This window comes from Ipomoea triloba, chromosome 5 (genome assembly GCF_003576645.1).
Source record: "Ipomoea triloba cultivar NCNSP0323 chromosome 5, ASM357664v1".
Lineage (NCBI taxonomy): Eukaryota > Viridiplantae > Streptophyta > Magnoliopsida > Solanales > Convolvulaceae > Ipomoea > Ipomoea triloba.
Window position 1 is genome coordinate 23336605 of NC_044920.1, and position 22881 is coordinate 23359485.

General features: G+C 34.8%; 4 protein-coding genes and 1 long non-coding RNA gene across 5 annotated transcripts; 4 read left to right on the plus strand and 1 right to left on the minus strand.

Annotated features, from left to right (window-relative positions):
- Positions 1–1180: 1180 nt before the first annotated feature.
- Positions 1181–3284, plus strand: LOC116020433 (F-box protein At5g49610-like). Its single transcript, XM_031260906.1, has 2 exons — positions 1181–1264; positions 2146–3284. The coding sequence occupies exon 2, from the start codon at positions 2181–2183 to the stop codon at positions 3282–3284; it is 1104 nt and encodes a 367-aa protein (XP_031116766.1). The 5' UTR covers positions 1181–1264; positions 2146–2180.
- Positions 3285–5380: 2096 nt separating this feature from the next.
- Positions 5381–6667, plus strand: LOC116021150 (F-box protein At5g49610-like). The gene has a single exon (XM_031261760.1). The coding sequence runs from the start codon at positions 5413–5415 to the stop codon at positions 6517–6519; it is 1107 nt and encodes a 368-aa protein (XP_031117620.1). The 5' UTR covers positions 5381–5412; the 3' UTR covers positions 6520–6667.
- Positions 6668–14491: 7824 nt separating this feature from the next.
- LOC116018683 (F-box protein At5g49610-like) lies at positions 14492–15701 on the plus strand. Its single transcript, XM_031258647.1, has one exon. The coding sequence runs from the start codon at positions 14515–14517 to the stop codon at positions 15607–15609; it is 1095 nt and encodes a 364-aa protein (XP_031114507.1). The 5' UTR covers positions 14492–14514; the 3' UTR covers positions 15610–15701.
- Positions 15702–17675: 1974 nt separating this feature from the next.
- LOC116020849 lies at positions 17676–19136 on the minus strand. The gene is made up of 2 exons (XR_004098860.1): positions 18751–19136; positions 17676–18498 (listed from the first exon to the last, which is right to left on the minus strand). It is a non-coding gene; the product is annotated as an uncharacterized LOC116020849 (long non-coding RNA).
- Positions 19137–19855: 719 nt separating this feature from the next.
- On the plus strand, positions 19856–22668 carry LOC116018690 (F-box protein At5g49610-like). Its single transcript, XM_031258653.1, has 2 exons — positions 19856–19980; positions 21261–22668. Exon 2 carries the CDS (start codon positions 21296–21298, stop codon positions 22388–22390), a length of 1095 nt encoding a protein of 364 aa, XP_031114513.1. The 5' UTR covers positions 19856–19980; positions 21261–21295; the 3' UTR covers positions 22391–22668.
- Positions 22669–22881: the final 213 nt, after the last annotated feature.

Sequence of the window (22881 nt, forward strand, 5' to 3'; positions counted from 1 at the left end):
CTTGTTATTTATTGCTAGTAACATTATGTATCAGAACTTAATGTCATATATTGTGGAAGAATGTATTTGATTAAAATCAATTCTAGGTCTTTGCGTGTACCTTTGGGCTACAAAACTCGCTTTATATCACACTAAATCATTATTCTTATTTCTATTTCGTACAAACACTCATTTGTAACTTGGGTTAACGTTCAATAGTGTACGTGTTATAAAGAGAATACATTTATTTTAGCGAGTTGAGTTATGCTTTAATTGCTCCTCCATATATTAAACAGTGAGGGCGCTTTTAGCACCAAGCTCGTTCTGGATATAGATAATCATATAATGATTGCAATTTATAAAAGTTTGCTTGTGATATCCTTCTCCACACAAAAAAATATGCACCAAACAAAAAGAATTTAATGAACTTACTAAGTATTTTAATAACTAAATTGAACTACACAGTGCAATTTATTTACATGGTGGAGTTTCAAGTTTGCTTCAAGCCAAATAATCGACAAGCTCGATTTGGATCCAGATTATCATATAACGAGTGCAATTTGTAAAGGTTTGCTTGTGATATCCTTCTCCACACAAAGACTATGCACCAACAAAAAGAATTTAATGAACTTACTAAGCATTTTAATAACTAAATTGAATTACATAGAACAATTTACTTACATGGTGGAGTTTCAAGTTTGCTTCAAGCCAAGTAATCGCCAACTAGTTATCAAAAAACTTTAGGAATTACTTAGACTTTATCAACGACTAGTAATTTTCAATTTTTATTGTGGTGTTTATTTTATTTTATTTTACTTAAAACATAGCTTGAAATTAGAGTTCCAGAATTATACAGTACTAAATGTCCATAGGAAAAAAGTGATTGTATTTTGACAAAAGTGATTGTATTTTGACAAAAATGTCTTCAGATTAAACAGCTTCCTAATATCCACTTAAAAAAATGATGAAAATTAAAACGATAGTTATTGCTTAAGGATGAGAAGTCAGCAGGACCAATAAATACGAATTAATTCTACAATTATCCTGATTATTTAATATTTAAAAGATATTTTTGGAGGGAAAATATGTTCCGCCACACCTTAGCTTTAGTATATCTATATATATAGATATGAAGGGAAAGAAAATGGAGGTCTTCTTGTTCACCGGTTCTCAATAGATTCCGGGAAAGGCTGTGAAGCTGTCGCCACTCCACTCAGGCATATCCATCGCCCTCCATTTTTCTTTAAGCTGTTCAGTCTCCATCAGCTATTGCTATCGTTCATAGGTACGTCCTTCCGAAGAACTGCGAAAACTTCTTTAATCTTGATTATCGCTCCTTGATTACTGCCCGCGATCCGTCAATTCTTTCAGTCATAATGTTTGTGTTTGAGTGTATTATAGCGAATCGCCTGGGTTTTGGTTTCGATTTACCGGTTCCGTCATAATTTGAATTTGGGAATAAGATTTTGAATTTTGATTTTAATTAATCTCTCTTCATTTCTTGTCTGTATTTTGTCAGTTACTACGCCAGGTTTTTGTATTTAGTGAGAGAACTTAGAGCTTGGATTGAAATCAAAACTAAAATCAGCTCTAAACTTGTTAGTTGGTCCATATGGGACTTGTTCTTGCAGCTGTGCTTCGCTCTAAACCATTCTTTTTTATGTTTTCACATTCTGTGCAAGTTTTGATGTTTCTATGCTAGTGACTCGAGAATGGTATTTCTGGACATTTGAATGGGTATAATTATATATTTCCTACTTTCTAGTGATCTATTCAGGTCAAGAAGTTCTTTAATCTGAATGGCCCTTTTTCACAAGAAGAAAATGAATGGTACTGTATAGATAAGCTTTAAGCTTAGGGATTAGTTTAATCCAATTTTCTTCTGTATATATAGCTTCTTATGGTTATGTGAATTCTAGCTTTTACAATGGTTTCACATGGTGTGATTTCCTTTGCGCATTTCCTATTTAGTGCATTTTCAATTTGTAATAATAAATCTATGCTACAAGATTTCTCTGAAATGCCTCTGTTATCATTGAAACATATATATTCTTTCTAAATGAAAGCACTAAACACTTAAAATCTGTTACTATGTGATGATGTTTCTTTGTAGTTGGGATTTGGTAGTAATAATGTAATATGGTTGCTTTGACATGTTTATTGCAGCCCATCAATCTCTAGAGATACTATTGGTTGCAACAATGGATCTTCGAAACCTTCCTTATTATGTACCAAACAGTAATCCTTTCATGGAGCTTAAGGATATCATTAAAGAAAGTGCCCTTCCATTCCTTCCTGCTAAAACACTAATGAGATTCCGGGCTGTTTGTCAAGACTGGAGGCACAAGATTTCGTTTCCATTCTTCCACCATTATCAATCACTTCATTGCCGTAGCATATCAGCCCTTTTTTGTCAGACTTCTCAAAACCCTCCTGTCTTCATACCAATTGATATTCCAAAATCTTGTGGTGTACCAGATCCATCTCTGAGTTTTCTGCCAGAGCCTGTTGTCATTAGGTCCTCATCACATGGAGTGTTGTGTTGCCAAGGACGAAATGGAGACAGGCCCTACTATTTGTGCAATCCAGTTACACAACAATGGAAAATACTTCCACAACCTACTGCTGATCACGGAGATGACCCAAAACTTGTGCTGATATTTGAACCGTCGCTGCTCAACTTTAAACCCGAGTACAATCTCATTTGTGCCTTCCATTGTGCTGATTTCGATGAAACTGGATTTGAAATATACAGCTCCAAAAATAACGCTTGGAATGTTTCTGGGGAGTTTTGTTTTGGAGTTGAAAGAGATAAGCTGCGGTCTGGTATTCACATCAATAGTGTTGCTTACTGGCCTGTAAAGTCTGGTGGGATTCTTTCTTTTGATCTGAAAAAGGATAGGTCAATATACCTGGAAAGCTTTATGGATTACAATGGCTGCATACTGGGAACATTTGGTGGAAGGCTTTGTAAGGTTTTTATCTTTGACAATGCAATGTATGTCAAAGTCTTGATTAATATCCACACAAATACAATGTCTTATGATGATATTCCTTGGGACGAAGACTATCCCTATGAAATGTGGACAAGAAGACCGGTGCTTGATTCTGATGACACTGATATGCCTTTGGATGACCTCACCAAAGTTGTTGCTGTAACCAGATATACTGTGGTGGTTAAGAGAAGGAACAGATTTTACTCCTATGATTTTCAACGCCAGAGATCTAAAAGAATACGGAGCCCGCCAGCTGAATCGCCTTATGTGATATGTGTGCCCTATGTGAATAGCCTTGTTTCATTCTGAACTTACTCTGATCTCTATTCTGTTCATCTCATGTACTTTCATAAACTCGATCTCAAGCTCCTATTTTGAACAACAATCTATCTAGTTAAGAGAATGCATGATCTGTGATGTTTTTCTATTATTTGGGGATGATTTTTTTTTTCTTTTATATTTGAATTGTGAAAATAGTTACACATTGAGTGAATTTTCCTGAAAAAAATTGTAAAGAATTTGTTAATATACCTGAGAAAAATACAATGCACATATTATTAACTAAACTCTTTTGTGAAATTGGATTATTGTATTAGATTCACTTTTATATCTGATTATTACAAAAACTCTTATTAGAAAATGTTATCTATTTAACTTAATGTGAGGTCAACTAACAAATTATATCTCTTCATTCCTATACTAGTTATTATACATGCATTACGCGCGAATACTCTGATTCCAATCTATATTTTTAAATTCATATTTTAAAATTTATCAGAGTATGACATGTGGCAAAAATATTGAATTAACTAATGCAATATCAATTTTAAAGGGAAGCATACTCACTCCTAAGCATAGTTTTTGCAACACAAAACTCTATTAATTACGTGATCCATGCTTCCTCTTGTTGTCACTTCCACCATAAATGAATTATTGATTTGATCTAGTCCCATAGTGTGTTTCAGTGCAATTTTAGTGGCTTGGCGCAATGCAACTTAAATAACATAACTAAATCATTCTTCCCCAAAAAGAAATGATAATAGGCATAGTTTCTCATCCTGTAAATTAGGTGTATCGTTATATCAATGTCCAATGTGTGATTCGAATTAATTGACCAAAGTTTATGTTAAATTTTATATTATATTTTTTAATACACTATAACATATTCATATTATAATTTGACATGATAAAGAAAGGGCCAATCTGCACAAGGTTGTTTTGACATTATAATTTTGGAGGGAAATTTATTCCGCCACATCTATAGCTTTAGTATATATGTATATATAGATATGAAGGGAAAGAAAATGGAGATCAACTGGCGCTTCTCAATAGACTTCGGTGCAGCTGTCCCCACTCCACTCAGACATTGCTATCGTTCATAGGTACGTATTTTCTCACGTTCTTTCGAAGAACTGCGAAAACTACTTTAATCTTGATTATTGCTCCTTGATCAGTATCCGCGATCCGTGAATTTCTTTCCGTCATGTTTGTGTTTGAGTGAATTTTGATTTTAATTAATCTCTCTTCATTTCTTGGTTTGTATTTTGTCAGTTACTACTATACGCCTTGTTTGTGTATTTAGTGAGAGAACTTAGAGCTTGGTTGAAATCGAAACCAAAATCACCTCTAAACTTGTTAGTTGGTCCACATGGGACTTGTTCTTGCAGCTGTGTTTCGCTCAAACCATTCTTTATTAAGTTTTCTCATTCTGTGCAAGTTTTGGTGTTTCTATGCTAGTGATTCAAGAATGGTGTTTCTGAACATTTCAATTGGTTATGGGTATATAATTATATATTTTTGTTTAGTATTTAGGGAATTGCAGATTTCAAAGAAATATTGTTGTTGCCTATCTATGTTTTTGACTATTATAATGGATCATGATGATGCCCAATTCCAGGTATTGTTCCTACTTCGTATTGGTCTATTCAAGTCAAGAAGTTCTTTAATCTGAATTGGGCCTTTTTCACAAGAGCAAATGAATAGGGATAGAGAAAGAATACTACTGTATAGATAAGCTTTAAGCTTAGAGATTGATTTATTCCAATTTTCTTCTGTATAGCTGCTTCTTATAGGTCTACATTTTTTTTTATGGTTATGTGAATTCTAGCTTTACCAATAGTTTCACACGGTGTGATTTCGTAAGCACATTTCCTATTTAGTGCATTTTCTATTTGTCATAATAAATCTATGCTACAAGACTTCTCTAAAATGCCTCTGTTATCATTGAAACATTCTTTCTAATGAAAGTACGAAGCACTTCAAATCTTGGTGAATTTTAGTGATGCTGTTACTGTGTGATGATGTTTCTTTGTAGTTGGGAATAGTGAGTGGTCAATGAGAGGATAATACTATAGGTCATGGGATTTGTTAGTAATATGGTTGCTTTGACATGTTTATTGTAGCCCATCAATCTCTGGAGATACTATTGGTTGCAACAATGGATCTAGGAAAAAGGCCAGGAAACCTTATTACTGCATCAAACAGTAAGCTTTACATGGATCTTAAGGATATCATTAGGGAACAAGCCCTTCCATTCCTTCCTGCTAAATCACTGTTCAGATTCCTGGCTGTTTGTCGAGACTGGATGCTCCATATTTCAACACCATCCTTCCACCATAATCAATCACTTTGTTGCCGTGGCATATCAGGCCTTTTTTGTCAGACTCCTGAAAATCCTCCTGTCTTCGTACCAATTCATCCAGAATCTTGTGGTGTACCAGATCCATCTTTGAGTTTTCTGCCAGAGCCTGTTGTCATTAGGGCCTCATCAAATGGACTGTTGTGTTGCCAAGGACTAGATGAAGACAGGTACTACTATTTGTGCAATCCAGTTACAAAACAATGGAAAAAACTTCCAAAACCTACTGCTTCTCATGGATCTAAGCCAGCACTTGTGGTGATATTTGAACCGTCACTGCTCAACTCTGTACCTGAGTACAAACTCATTTGTGCCTTCGAATCTACTGATTTTGATGATGCAACTGAATTTGAAATATACTCCTCCAAAAATAACTCTTGGAATGTTTCTAAGGCGATTTGTTTTAGAGATGAAAAAGCTGATCTGGGATCTGGAGTTCATGTCAATGGTGTTGTTTACTGGCCTGTGGAGAGTGATCACATTCTTTCTTTTGATCTAACAAAGCATAGGTCAAAATTACTGGATAGCTTAACTGCTGGCATTGACTGCTTACTGGGAACGTTTGATGCAAGGCTTTGTAAGGTTTATATCTTGGGGGATGAAGTGTTTGTCAATGTCTTCAAAGTGCTTAATATGCACAAAATTACTTGGGATGAGTCTGAGATGTGGGAAGATACACTGGTGCTTGATCCTGATAACACTTTTATTCCTTTGGATGATGACTACATTGACACCAGAGCTGTTGCTGTAAGCAGAGATATTCTGGTGGTTGTGTGTGATAACGAATTTTACTGTTATGGTTTTGAAGACCATAAAACTAATACACTGAACCAGCCAGAGCCAGCTGAATCTGAATTTTACTATGAGATATGTGTGCCCTATGTGAATAGCCTTGTTTCACTCTGAGCTTGCTCTCTGTTCACCTTATGTACTTTCATAAACTCTCAAACTCCTACTTTGAATAATGTTCAATCTTGTTAAGGGAATAATGTGTGATGTTTTTCTATCATTAGGGATGATTTTTTTTCTTTTATATTTGAATTGTGGAAACAGTTTCCACCATGAGAAGGATTATATTGCTTAGTTTTTGATGATATGAAGTGTCTGTTGAATTTTGAAATCTTTTTTTTATAGGAACAAAAACCCAAATTTATTGATTAATCAAACGAGTAGCCGCAAAACCCCTATAGTCGACTAGTCGTACAGAAAAACAGATTGCACTGGGGTACCAAGTGGCTTTTAATGCTTGTAAAGGAGTGAGTTTTTGTACCAAGTTATTATTATGGGAACCATTTAGACGTTTGGATACTAGTTTCCATCTAGAGTAGGACAATGACAAAGAAGATAATAGGTTTTTAGTTTATTGTAATAATATTTTTTAGTTAAGTTGTCTAATTACATTATCTTAAGCGCTTGTCTAGGAAAAGGAAGCTCTATGTCTATCTAGTTTATTTGAGGAAATATTTTGTAGCTATGTTGTCTAATTACAATAAATTATAATTTTTTCGGTCTCGTTTTATTTATCATTTTATTATTCATTGATTAAATAAGTTTATAATCTATGGATGATGGTCAAATAAGCTCTCAAACTATACCCAAAACAGCAATTAAACCCTTAATCAATAAAAAGCTCCAATTGAACCTTCACATATTTTTGCACCTCCAAGCTTCAACAATATTAAAAATAATAATAATAATAATAATAATAAAAGAAGAAGAAGAAGAAGAAGAAAGAAGTTGCCCACTAATTAAGAATGTATTCGGCCCAATTTTATCACCAGTGCCGGATTTTAAGGCGTGCAAGATGTGCAACAGGACAGGGCCCAAAATTTTCGGGACTCCTAGTCCCGGCTTGGCCCAGTAGTTAGTATATGTATTTGTGATTATATTGGCTTAAAATTATGTTTTCATAACTAATCTAAATTCTACTACGTATTATTCAAAAAAAAAAAAATCTACTCCGTAATATTCACGTGAATCACGTACTTTTCTTTAATTCGCAGTTTATTATATTTTGATAGGGTCTCATCACTTATTTACCAGCACAGACCACGCAAATCAAAAAATCGACCCGGCTTATAACTAATTTAGATGAAAAGGAGAATCTTACAACTCTTCGACTTGTGCTGGCCACTTCATAGAGATAAATGCTAGTAGCTGAACAAAGAAAGAAACTAATTTAGCCATGGGAAAACTTAACTTAATTGATTAAACTGAATAGAACCTAAAAGTTCATCCAACTTTAAGGTGAATGATTTCATTACAAGAGAAATTGATAGAAAATTGGGGAAATAGAAACGAAAAAAAGAAACCCATAGCCATAACTACCTGCGGCCAAAATGCAGCCCATTAAGGCGCTTATTCCTTCATTCTGCAATGACAAGGTTTTGATTGTGTTCTCGGGAGATGATGATGAGCTTTTGCAGTAGTCAATGGTGTTTACTGCTGGGGCAAAAGATAGTAATGGAACCAAAAACAAAATAATTGACAAAAATATGACATTTTTAAATTTGGGACAAAAATGAAAAAAACTCCAATCCCAAATGTGTTCCTTGTCAACGGGTCAAACGCAAACGCAAATGAAACTTGCGTTATAGGACTTGCGTATCTCGAAAAACGCAAGTCCCACATGCTTTGCTTTTTTTAAATTTTTATTTTCTTTTTGGTCTTCGGCGACCAAATATGTCGTCGGCTTCTCCGACGAAGGAGCTTCTCCAGCGAAGGAGAAGGCTTCTCCTTCGACGGAGAAGCCAGCGACCAATTTGGTCACTGGCTTCCTTCGTTGGAGAAGCCGGCAACATATTTGGTCGCCAGAGACAAAAAAACAAAAAAAAAAAAAAAAAAAAAAAAAAAAAAACTGTGTACTGGACCTACTGGTTTGGGCCCTATTAGGCCCTAAAAGCAAGTGCGGCCTATTTTCAATTTTCATTTACCAACAACAACTTTATCTGGGCTTCCAACAGCCCGTGTAATATTGTCAGCTTAAGATATACAGAGTATGTTTTCAAAAAAAAAAAAAAGTCTCTGGCGACCAAATATGTTGCCGGCTTCTCCAACGAAGGAAGCCAGTGACCAAATTGGTCGCTGGCTTCTCCGTCGAAGGAGAAGCCTTCTCCTTCGCTGGAGAAGCTCCTTCGTCGGAGAAGCCGACGACATATTTGGTCGCCGAAGACCAAAAAGAAAATAAAAATTTAAAAAAAGCAAAGCATGTGGGACTTGCGTTTTTCGAGATACGCAAGTCCTATAACGCAAGTTTCATTTGCGTTTGCGTTTGACCCGTTGACAAGGAACACATTTGGGATTGGAGTTTTTTTCATTTTTGTCCCAAATTTAAAAATGTCATATTTTTGTCAATTATTTTGTTTTTGGTTCCATTACTATCTTTTGCCCCAGCAGTAAACACCATTGACTACTGCAAAAGCTCATCATCATCTCCCGAGAACACAATCAAAACCTTGTCATTGCAGAATGAAGGAATAAGCGCCTTAATGGGCTGCATTTTGGCCGCAGGTAGTTATGGCTATGGGTTTCTTTTTTTCGTTTCTATTTCCCCAATTTTCTATCAATTTCTCTTGTAATGAAATCATTCACCTTAAAGTTGGATGAACTTTTAGGTTCTATTCAGTTTAATCAATTAAGTTAAGTTTTCCCATGGCTAAATTAGTTTCTTTCTTTGTTCAGCTACTAGCATTTATCTCTATGAAGTGGCCAGCACAAGTCGAAGAGTTGTNACAACTCTTCGACTTGTGCTGGCCACTTCATAGAGATAAATGCTAGTAGCTGAACAAAGAAAGAAACTAATTTAGCCATGGGAAAACTTAACTTAATTGATTAAACTGAATAGAACCTAAAAGTTCATCCAACTTTAAGGTGAATGATTTCATTACAAGAGAAATTGATAGAAAATTGGGGAAATAGAAACGAAAAAAAGAAACCCATAGCCATAACTACCTGCGGCCAAAATGCAGCCCATTAAGGCGCTTATTCCTTCATTCTGCAATGACAAGGTTTTGATTGTGTTCTCGGGAGATGATGATGAGCTTTTGCAGTAGTCAATGGTGTTTACTGCTGGGGCAAAAGATAGTAATGGAACCAAAAACAAAATAATTGACAAAAATATGACATTTTTAAATTTGGGACAAAAATGAAAAAAACTCCAATCCCAAATGTGTTCCTTGTCAACGGGTCAAACGCAAACGCAAATGAAACTTGCGTTATAGGACTTGCGTATCTCGAAAAACGCAAGTCCCACATGCTTTGCTTTTTTTAAATTTTTATTTTCTTTTTGGTCTTCGGCGACCAAATATGTCGTCGGCTTCTCCGACGAAGGAGCTTCTCCAGCGAAGGAGAAGGCTTCTCCTTCGACGGAGAAGCCAGCGACCAATTTGGTCACTGGCTTCCTTCGTTGGAGAAGCCGGCAACATATTTGGTCGCCAGAGACAAAAAAAAAAAAAAAAAAAAAAAAAAAAAAAAAAAAAAAACAAACGCAAGTGGGACTTGCGTTTTTCGAGATACGCAAGACCCGTATGCGTTTGACCCGTTCTGACAAGGAACGCATTTGGGAAATGAGTTTTTCTCATTTTTTTCTCAAATTTAAAAATATCATATTTTTGTCAATTATTTTGTTTTTGGTTCCATTACTATCTTTTGCCCCAGCAAGCAGTAAACACCATTGACTACTGCAAAAGCTCATCATCATCTCCCGAGAGCACAATCAAAACCTTGTCATTGCAGAATGAAGGAAGAAGGGCCTTAATGGGCTACATTTTGGCCGCAAGTAGCTCCATAACTTCTATGGGTTTCTTTTTACCCGTTTCTATTTCCTCAATTTTCTATCAATTTCTCTTGTAATGAAATCATTCACCTTAAACATGTTATTTTAGAGCACTGAGACCCAGAAACCGATTGGTGACCTGTAACTACATGTCACTAGGGTTCCGGCGGGCGTCCGACTAAAAACACTGGTGAAATAGTCTGTCTTTGCCCAAACGGTCTAACCAAACTAGTTACCTTCTCTTTCGTTGGAGAAGGCGACTAACCTACACCAACGAGTTTTTGGTCGGAATCTAGTCGGATGCCCACCGAAACCCTAGTGACCTGTTAGTACAGGTTACCAACCGGTTTTTTGACCTCAATGCTCTAAAATAACATGTTAAAGGACTTAATTGTAACCTTTAAGAGTTTAAAACCTAATTAGTAAAGTTCAATGACCTATTTGACCTTTTTTCCATTAAAATATTAAGATTTTGATTAATTAAGGGTATATGATGTCATTTTGTAAATTAATAAATATTATTAAAAAAAAGGTTAAAATGTCCGGAGTTTATTTTGAAACACTGCTACTTGAAGTAGCGTTTCAAAATAAATTATTATTTTAAACTCCCAATATTTTTTTAAACAAAGCTCATAGCAAATTATAACTTAAAATAAACTATAAGTTCTAAAATAAACTCTACCAATGACGACTTAGCCACTTCATATCTTTGACTATTCTATTTTTCTAATTCGGTTTTTCTACTTGCTAACTTTACTAGTTACTAATACTCTCTCGGCTAATATAATATATTTTGAAATTCACTATTGTATTATTTGCAGATTTTGAATAAGTAGATAATAAAAATTTATTTATATAAAATAAATAAATATAATAGAGGGTTCGAATTATGAGATTATAAATTATACCCAATATGAAATTCAAGTCATGTCTACCACACACTCTTTAAATTGATTCACTACCTTTCGGTGGGGTTAGGAGCGTTGTAGCGTTAGTTTCTCACGATAAAAAAGATTACAATAATATAGTTGAGCACTTAATCTATATTATTCCCGACCAACTAGAACACAAGGATGCACTTCAAAATTTTAAAAGTGCTAGCTGAAATTTTCAAGAAAATAATTTTCGAGAGAGGAGGAGATAACAAAGTTTTGATGTGTTCCTATGAAGGTATTTATAGGAGAAGAAGAATTGAAATAAATAACAATAAACAATTACATTAACATCGAGTTAATACCCAATATAGTTTTCGACTATAGTGATTTTACTCAATTTAGCCCTAAATGACTTTTTGTACTCAATTTAGTCATCGACTTTGATGGTTTTACACAATTTAGCCCTTTATTAAAAATTATGTTAGTTGATTGTTAGAAATAGAGTCCTAATGTTAATTTCACATCCTTCATCCCATTTGGGGTGATTCCTTCTTCTTCCCCTTATTAAGATCCACGCAGAAATGTAAATTTTCGTACCAAATCAATTTCAACCCTAAATAAATAAATACAGAGTAAACAAATATTTGGGTACGAAGATTTATATTTCTGCATGGATCTTGATAAAGGAGAAGAAGAAGGAATCATCCCAAATGGGAAGAAGGATGAAAAATTACCATTAGGACTATATTTCTAACTATCCACTAACAGAATTTTTAAAAAGGACTAAATTTGGTAAAATCATCAAGGTCAATGACTAAATTGAACACAGAAGTCATTTAGGATTAAATTGAGTAAAACTACTATAGTCAAGGATTATATTGGGTATTAACTCCATTAACATCTGAATTAAATAAGATATTTAGCCTTCATCATAATCGACAACTTCCAGAACGGTATACTTGAAAAGTTGCAACCGAAAGGTTACTCATCGAGTGAATTTTCTTGAAAAAATTTGAAAAGAATTTGTTAATATACCAGAGAAAATACAATGCACAAATTATTAACTAAACTCTTTTGTGAAATTGGATTATTGTATTAGATGCATTTTTATATCTGATTATTACAAAAACTCTTATTAGAAAATGTTATCTATTTAACTTAGGGAAAAACTTGTGTGAGACCGTCTCACCGTGAGACGGGTTGGGTCAAGATGTAAATGTAACACTTATATGCACAAATGTCATACTTATATGCTCAAATGTAATACTAATCAGGAATAAAAAATTTGTTACTTATAAGGGTAAATGTAATACTTTTAAGGAAAATACAATACTTTTACATTTCGATTTAAAAGTATTACATTTTTCCACAAAAGTATTATATTTGTCCTTATAAGTAAGGGCCACTTGTCAACATTACTTATTATGAAAAATGTATTACTTTTGCTCTAATAAGTAACAAAAATTGTATTCTTGATTAGTGTTATATTTGAGCATATAAGTATGATATTTGCACATATAAGTATGACATTTGCATAGTGCTTTGACCCGACTCGACTCGTCTCACGAATAAGGATCCGTGAGACGGTCTCACACAAGTGTGACCCTTTAACTTAATGTGAGGTCAAACTAACAAATTACGGAGTATATGCCAATGACCTTATGGTCTAGTGACATCCGGTTGCAATCCATGTTGGAGGGGCGCATAGTTTTTGCAACACAAAACCATATTAATTGGTGTGATTCATGCTTCCTCTTGTTGCCACTTTCACCATAAATGAATTCTTGATTTGATCTAGTTCTCTAGTATGTTTCAGTGCAATTTTAGTGCCTTGGCACAATGCAACTTAAAAGACATAACCAAATCCTCTTTCACCAAAAAGACAATGATAATAGGCCATAGTTTCTTATCTTTTTAATTAGGTGTATCATTTCATCAATGCCCAATGCGTGATTCTAATTAATTGACCAAAGTTTATGTTAAATTTTATATTATATTTTTTAATACACTATAACATATTCATATTATAATTTGACATGATTAAGAAGGGCCAATCTGCATAAGGTTGTTTTGACATTATAATTTTGGAGGGAAATTTATTCCGCCACATCTATAGCTTTAGTATATATGTATATATAGATATAGATATGAAGGGAAAGAAAGTCGTGCAGCTGTCCCACTCCACTCAGATATTGCTATCGTTCATAGGTACGTATTTTCTCAGTCATGTTTGTGTTTCTCCTGGATCTTTCGAAGAACTGCGAAAACTACTTTAATCTTGATTATTACTCCTGGATCACTATCCGTGATCCGTGAATTTATTTCAGTCATGTTTGTGTTTGAGTGAATTTTGATTTTAATTAATCTCTCTTCATTTTTTGGTTTGTATTTTGTCAGTTACTACTATACGCCTTGTTTGTGTATTTAGTGAGAGAATTTAGAGCTTGGTTGAAATCAAAACCAAAATCACCTCTAAACTTGTTAGTTGGTCCATATGGGACTTGTTCTTGCAGCTGTGTTTCGCTCAAACCATTCTTTATTAAGTTTTCTCATTCTGTGCAAGTTTTGGTGTTTCTATGCTAGTGATTCAAGAATGGGTATATAATTATATATTTTTGTTTAGTATTTAGGGAATTGTAGATTTCAAAGAAATATTGTTGTTACCTATCTATGTTTTTGACTATTGCAATGGATCATGATGATGCCCTATTCCAGGTATTGTTCCTACTTCGTATTGATCTATTCAAGTCAAGAAGTTCTTTAATCTGAAATGCGCCTTTTTCACAAGAAGCAAATGAATAGGGATAGAGAAAGAATACTACTGTATAGATAAGCTTTAAGCTTAGAGATTAATTTATTCCAATTTTCTTCTGTATAGCTTCTTATAGATAGGTCTACATTTTTTTTATGGTTATGTGAATTCTAGCTTTACCAATAGTTTCACATGATGTGATTTCGTATGCACATTTCCTATTTAGTACATTTTCAATTTGTCATAATAAATCTATGCTACAAGACTTCTCTAAAATGCCTCTGTTATCATTGAAACATTCTTTCTAATGAAAGTACGAAGCACTTCAAATCTTGGTGAATTTTAGTGGTGCTGTTACTGTGTGATGATGTTTCTTTGTAGTTGGGAATAGTGAGTGGATAATAGTATAGTTCATGGGATTTGTTAGTAATATGGTTGCTTTGACATGTTTATTGCAGCCCATCAATCTCTAGAGATACTATTGGTTGCAACTTGCAACAATGGATCTAAGAAACCTTACTTCTGCATCAAACAGTGTGCTTTTCATGGATCTCAAGTATATCATTAAAGAACAGGCCCTTCCATTCCTTCCTGCTAAATCACTGTTCAGATTCCTGGCTGTTTGCCGAGACTGGAAGCTCCATATTTCAACACCATCCTTCCACCATAATCAATCACTTTGTTGCCGTGGCATATCAGGCCTTTTTTGTCAGGCTCCTGAAAATCCTCCTGTCTTCGTACCAATTCATCCAGAATCTTGTGGTGTACCAGATCCATCTTTGAGTTTTCTGCCAGAGCCTGTTGAAATTAGGGCCTCATCAAATGGAGTGTTGTGTTGCCAAGGACGAAATGAAGACAAGTACTACTATTTGTGCAATCCAGTTACAAAACAATGGAAAAAACTTCCAAAACCTACTGCTTCTCATGGATCTAAGCCAGCACTTGGGCTGATATTTGAACCGTCACTGCTCAACTCTGTACCTGAGTACAAACTCATTTGTGCCTTCCAATCTACTGATTTTGATGATGCAACTGAATTTGAAATATACTCCTCCAAAAATAACTCTTGGAATGTTTCTGACGCGATTTGTTTTGGAGATGAAAAAGCTGATCTGGGATCTGGAGTTCATGTCAATGGTGTTGTTTACTGGCCTGTGGAGAGTGATCACATTCTTTGTTTTGATCTAACAAAGGATAGGTCACAATTCCAGCGTAGCATTACTGATGGCATTGACTGCTTACTGGGAACATTTGATGGAAGGCTTTGTAAGGTTTATATCTCGGGGAATGAAGTGCGTGTCAGGGTCTCCAAAGTGCTTAATATACCCACAATTACTTGGGATGAGTCTGACATGTGGGAAGATACACTGGAGCTTGATTCTGATGTCACTTTTATTCCTTTGGATGATGACTACATTGACACCAGAGCTGTTGCTGTAAGCAGAGATATTCTGGTGGCTGTGAGTGAGAACGAATTTTACTGTTATGATTTTGAAGACCAGAAAACTAATACACTGAGCCGGCCAGAGCCAGCTGAATCTGAATCAGATTATGAGATATGTGTGCCCTATGTGAATAGCCTTGTTTCACTCTGAGCTTGCCCTTTGTTCACCTTATGTACTTTCATAAACTCTCAAGCTCCTACTTTGAACAATGTTCAAACTAGTTAAGAGAATAATGTGTGATGTTTTTCTATCATTTGGGATGATTTTTTTTTTCTTTTATATTTGAATTGTGGAAACAATTTCCACTTACGAGAAGGTTTATATTGCTTAGTCTTTTGATAATATGAAATGTCTTGAAGTTTGAAATCATTTTTTTAGTAACAGAAACCCAAATTTATTGATTAATCAAACGAGGGGGCAACAAAACCCCTATAGTTGTACAGAAAAACATATTGCACTGAACCAAGTGGGCTTTTAATACTTGTAAAGGAGTGAGTTTTTGTACCAAGTTATTTTTAGACATTTGAACACTAGTTTCCATCTAGAGTAGGACAAGGACAAAGAAAAAAATAGGTTTTTAGTTTATTTTAACAATATTTTGTAGTTAAGTTGTCTAATTACATTATCTTAAGCGCTTGCCTAGGGCAAGGACTATCCTTGGTCTCTGGTTGTATTCAAACTCTCCGTCTATCTAGTTTATTTGAGGAAATATTTTGTAGCTATGTTGCCTAATTAGTAATTACAATAAATAATAATTATTTCGGTCTCGTTTTATTTATCATTTTATTATTCATTGATCAAATAAGTTTACAATATAGGGCTAATGGTTAAATAGACTCTCAAACTATACCCCAAAACAGCAATTAGACCCTCAATCTATAAAAAGCTCCCATTGAACCTTCACATATTTTTGCACCAAGAAGCTGCAACAATATTTAAAATAAAAAAAAATAGAAAAATAAAAAAGAAGAAGAAGAAAGAAGTTGCCCACTAATTAAGAATGTATTTAGCCCAATCTTATCACTAATCTAGATGAAAAGGAGAATCTTATAACTCTTCTACTTTTGCTAACAGTGCTGGCCACATCATAGAGATAAATGCTTTTTTTTTTTGAAAACTCATAGAGATAAATGCTAGTAGCTGAACAAAGAAAGAAACTAATTTAGCCATGGGAAAACTTAACTTAATCGATTAAACTGAATAGAACCTAAAAGTTCATCCAACTTTAAGGTGAATGATTTCATTACAAGAGAAATTGATAGAAAATTGGGGAAATAGAAATGAAAAAAAGAAACCCATAAATGTGATAGAGCTACATGCGGCCAAAACGCAGCCTATTAAGGCTCTTCTTCCTTTATTCTACAAAGACAAGGTTTTGATTGTGCTCTCGGGAAATGGTGATGAGCTTTTGCAGTAGTCAATGGTGTTTATTACTGCTGTTAGTATTGAAGTCGCAAATGGAGATGGAGTCTGCGCGGGTGGAATGGAATTTGGGTTTGGGATTAGTTTAGGATGTTTTTTTTTTTTTTTTTTACCTATTTAGCTTTAGTTTTAATAATAATATATATTAAATATATGGGATAAACTACAAATAAGCAATCTTACTATTTGGGAACAAGCAATTAAGCCATCGAACTCGAATAACCCCCAAATAAGCAATTGAACTTGAAAAAACAAAGCAATTAAGCCACTGAAATAGGAAAAAAGAGCAATTAACCCATTTTTAATAGGTCATTTGAATTTTTCGTCCACCGGCGACATTTTCCGGCAACGACTCAGTCGTCGCTGGTCGCCATTTCCAGCTACAAGTTAAAATTTATTTATTTAGATTTTTATTATAATTATTATTAATGTGTATAACTATTAAAAATTTTAATTTATAATTTTATCTTAATATAAATAATAATTACTATCATTAAAATAAATACTATTTTATAATAAATATTTTGCAATATACTTATTTTCATATTTTTAATTTTCAACTAAACACTAAAAAGTACTCAGAAAAAAAAAACTAAACACTAAAAAATAAAAAATATTTTCTGAAAAATGAATAATTTTTCAAAAATCATCTTTCATTTTTTTTTTTGGTCTTTTCAAACAGACACTATTACGGGGCGTTTGGTTAGAGAAATGTATTAGGTGGAAAAGAATTACAATTCCATAGGAAAAGAATAATGTGAGAATAAAGTAGAAATTTAAATTTCAGTGTTTGGTTTGCAGGGATAAAATTACTGAGAATTTCAATTCTAATGTTTGGTATACATGGGAATTGATAGGGAATAAGTAGTATATAGTCTAAAATGCCCGTTGTTGTTGTTGTTGTTGAGTTAATACACAAGGTCCCTCGAGTATCGTGGTTCCGCCATCTATGGTCCTAAACTTTCAAATCGACCCTCCGTGGTCCTTTGAATTTTGAAATCGACATGCCATAGTCCTTTCGTTAAGATTTTTTGTCTCAACTGTGAAATGTAAGGGCATAATAGTCTTTTCCCTTATTACCCAACCAAAACAATCATAATAGTCTTCTGGTTCTCCACGTTAACAATATGTTCTGTTTTTGTCAATAATAAGAAGCTCAATCATTCTTCGGATTCTGACAAATCACTTTTTTTTTAATACAACTAACTCTATTACATTGTAGTATTTGTTCAAACATACTTTCTCAACCTATTGGAGCACAAAGAGTCAGTATCGCCTCCACTGAGGCTCGAACTCATAACCTCCCATATGGCAAACCACTTCGTACCACAACAAATCAACAATCTCTGGCTCTGCCGCAGTTTCACTATACATAAGTATTGATTTCCTTTTTTCCCTTTAAAGAATCTTCTTCCTTCTTCTTCAGACAAGGAATCAAAACCACTGTCCTAACTTCACCGCCACCTCACTCTTTTTCGGCGCCCTGCTCTTCCATTCTGTGAACATGAAGGCCATCTTCACCACTTCCGATCACTTTTCACTCACAAAGTCCCCAGCTTTCGCCAAAATCACCGCTATATCCCTTTTATCACTCTCAGTCTTCTTGGGCATGTTCTTCTTGAGCCATTGCCATAAAATTTCAACACAATCACAAAATTTTCAGTAAACCAAACCAAAATGGAGGTTGCATATAGACACAAAATTCATCCACCACATCACCCTTGTATTGTTCAAGAAACATAGAATTTTGAGAAAGTCACACAAAAGGAGAATGTTTAAAAGAAAGAAAACCAAATGGAGAAGGAAATTTCTTTTATGCTGAATCAATAAAAGCCAAAATCAAAGGAAAAAGAAAAAAAAAACAAATACCCAATTTAACATCTACAAATGATTGCTCAAAATCTGACTGTGATGGAATTGAAAAACTTCCTTGAAGAGCTCATCCACGGACTGTTCGCGGAAACTCCGCCGATTGTGGCGGCGTCTGGTGCTCTCTGCACTGGGCTGCGGCAAACTCTCCCGGCGGGATTTTCGGAAGACAGTGCCCTTGGTTTCACCAATCGGACCCTGGGAGGGTTGATGTTTTGGGTCGGGTTGCGAGAGAGATTGACGGCCTTCTCTGAATCCAGAGAGATGCGAGGGAGGTTGTCGTTTTCATGTCCTTGACATTGCGGTTTTGGTATAACTTCTTCAACCCTAGAAATTCCTTCCACTTTCTTGAACACATCGGCGTCTTTGTGGAGAAAAAAGCATCGTTCCGAACCAGAAATCTCATTTAACAAAATGTAAAAAGTCTTATTTGCCCTCACAATTCACAGCTCAAACAACTAATACTAACGGAAGGATTAGGGCAGGTCAAATTTGAAAAAAAAGGATGACGGAGGGTTGATTTAAAAATTTAGGACCATAGATGGCGGAACCACTATTCTCGAGAGACCTTGTTTGGTATTAACTATTATTATTATTATTATTATTATTATTAATCCAAAATGATCTTATTATTATTATTATTATTATTATAAATCCAAAATGATGAAATTCAAATTTTGCTTTTGAAAATTTATGTAACACGCCGTAAATAAATCCTAGAATTGCATAACGAAAGCAATAAAATAGATTAGGGAGTTTTGAGATAACATATTTGATTGAGGTTAGTGTACTTGTTGACGTTATGTGTTGAGAGTATAAGAAAAACGCACATTATAATTGAAAGAGATAGGTCAAACATCAATTTTAGGTTAAAGAAAAGAAATAATTTTGTATTGAAGTTAATTTTTTTCTTCTTAAAATCTATAAAATTGAAATATTAAAGGGACATGAAATTCTAATTCCATGAAAATGAAAGAATTTTAATTCCGTAAAATTACAATTTAGTCCAACCAAATGAAGTAATTGATGTTTAATGAAAGTTGTTGTTTACTTAAAAATAAATAAATAAATAAATAAGGAAAGAAAACGAGGTCAGTCAATTCCCTAGTCTTCTTGGTCTCAAAAGAGTTCGAGGCAGGCTAGGCTACGCCTGTGTCCCCCCACTCAGATACATACCTCATACCTCGCCCTCCTGTTTAGGTTTCCATCAGCTATTGCTATTGTTCATAGGTACGTCCTTTCGAAGAACTGCGAAAACTTCTTTAATCTTTTGATTATAGCTCCTTAATCACTACCTATAAGTGAATTTCCTTTAGTCGTGTTTGTGTTTGAGTGTATTATATGGGCTTTTGCTTTGATCGCGGTGATATATTTGCTTGGGAACTGAACTATGTGTTGCGATGTAGTTTAATTTTATATCTTTATGGCATCAGTCGCGAATTATCTGGTGAAATTAGATAAAGTAATGGGAACCGCCGGGGTTTCGTTTTACCGGTTCTGGCTGTCATGATTTGAATTTGGGAATAAGGTTTTGAATTTTGATTTTAATTAATCTCTCTTCTTTTCTGGATTTGTGTTTTGTCTGTTACTACGCGGGGTTTGTGTATTTGGTGAGAGAACTTAGAGCTTGGATTTGAATTTTGATTCTAATCTTTTTTTTGGGGGGGGATGGGGGGAGTGTTGAGAGAACTTACAGTATACATATTTATGGCTGTTGAAACTTGTAAGATCTTCTAAGACTTGTATTTACAGCTGTGTTTGCTTCTACAGTTTGGTGCCTGACCATTCGTTATTATGTTTTCTCATTCTGTGCAAGTTTTGGCGTTTCTATGTTAGTACTTCCCTATACTGTGACTTGAGAATAGTGTTTCTGAACATGTCAATGGGTATATAATTATATATCTTGGTTTAGTGTTTAGGGAATTGTTGAATTCCAGAGAAATATTGGTGTTACCTATCTATGTTTTTGCCTATTATAATGGGTCGTGATGATGCCCTATTCTGGGCACTTTCTAGTCTCTGTTATCATGTACTGTTCCTACTTCCTAGTGATCTATTCAGGTAATGAAGTTCTTTAATCTGAATTGGGCCTTTTTTCACATGAAGCAAATGAATAAGGATAGTGAAAGAATGCTACTGTATAGATTAGTTTAATCCAATTTTCTTCTGCATTACTGCATAGCTTCTTATAGGTGTACTCTTTTTTAATGGTTATGTGATTCTAGCTTTACCAATGGTTTTACATGGTGTGATTTCCTTGCACATTTCCTATTTAGTGCATTTTCAATTTTTCGTAATAAATCTATGCTACAAGACTTCTGAAATGCCTCATTGAAACATTCTTTCCAACGGAAGTATGAAACACTGATAATCTTGGTCAATTTTAATGATGCTGTTACTATGCGATGATGTTTCTTTGTATTTTGGAATAGTGATTGCTCAATGAGAGGATAATACTAAAGTTCATGGGATTTGGTAGTAATATGGTTGCTTTGACATGTTTATTGTAGCCCATCAATCTCTGGAGTTACTATTGGTTGCAACAATGGATCTAGGAAAAAGGCCAGGAAACCTTCTTACTGCGTCAAACAGTAAGCTTTACATGGATCTTAAGGATATTGTTAAAGAACAAGCCCTTCCATTCCTTCCTGCTAAATCACTGTTCAGATTCCTGGCTGTTTGTCGAGACTGGAAGCACCAGATTTCAGCACCATTCTTCCACCATAATCAATCACTTTGTTTCCGTGGCACATCAGGCCTTTTTTGTCAGACTCCTCAAAATGCTCCTGTCTTCATACCAATTCATCCAAAATCTTGTGGTGTACCAGATCCATCTTTGAGTTTTATGCCAGAGCCTGTTGTCATTAGGGCCTCATCAAATGGACTGTTGTGTTGCCAAGGACGAGATGAAGACAGGTACTACTATTTGTGCAATCCAGTTACAAAACAATTTAAAAAACTTCCAAAACCTACTGCTTGTCATGGATCTGAGCCAGCACTTGTGGTGATATTTGAACCGTCACTGCTCAACTTTGTACCTGAGTACAAACTCATTTGTGCCTTCCAATCTGCTGATTTTGATGATGCAACTGAATTTGAAATATACACCTCCAAAAATAATACTTGGAATGTTTCTGGGGAGCTTTGTTTTGGAGCTAAAAAAGTTTCTCCGAGGTCTGGTGTTCATGTCAATGGTGTTGTTTTCTGGACTCTGGCGAGTGGTGGTATTCTTTGTTTTGATCTAAGAAAGGATAGATCACAACTTCTGGGGAGCTATTATTATGCCAGGAACTGTGTACTGGGTACATTTGGTGGAAGGCTTTGTAAGGTTTCTATCACTAACCATTCTGCGATGCTCAGCGTCTTGGATAATATCCACTCAAATACAATGGAAATACATTCCAGATCAAAAATGTGGGACAATCCACGCTCTGTTTTTCTCGACACTGATGTGTTGAAGTTTGATGCTAATGGCACCAAAGTTGTTTCCATAAGCGGTGATATTCTAGTGGTTAAGAGCGGGAACAAATTATACTCCTATGATTTTAAATCCAAAGAAACTAAAGCACTGAGCCAGCCAGCTGAATTGAATGATGCGACGATATGTGTGCCCTATGGGAGTAGCCTTGTTTCACTTTGAGCTTGCCCGCCCTCTATTTATCTCATGCACTTTCATAAACTCTCAAGGTCCTAGTTTGAACAATTACCAATTTAGTTAAGGTATTGATGTCATGTACTTTCATAAACTCTCAAGGTTCTAGTTAAGGGAATAATGTGTGATGTTTTTCTATCATTTGGGGATGATATTTTTTCTTTTATACTCCGTATTTGAATTGTGGAATGTGTTTCCATTTGTGGCATCTTTAGTTCTTGGGTATTTCTAAATGATGAGGATGTTTATATTGCTTTGTCTTTTGATGATATGAAGTGTCTGTTCAACTTTGAAGTCTTTTTTAATGTTTGTAAAGAAGTAATAGTGGGTTTTTGTGCCAGGCTATTAGGCCTTCTACATTAGTTGATTTTGTGGGATTTTTGGAATAGTAAAAACTAAAGGGTGAGTTTTTGGGGTGGTTCTTTGGAGAATTTTTTCTCCTGCAATTTTGGCAGTGGGGGGTGGGGGGGGGGGGGGTA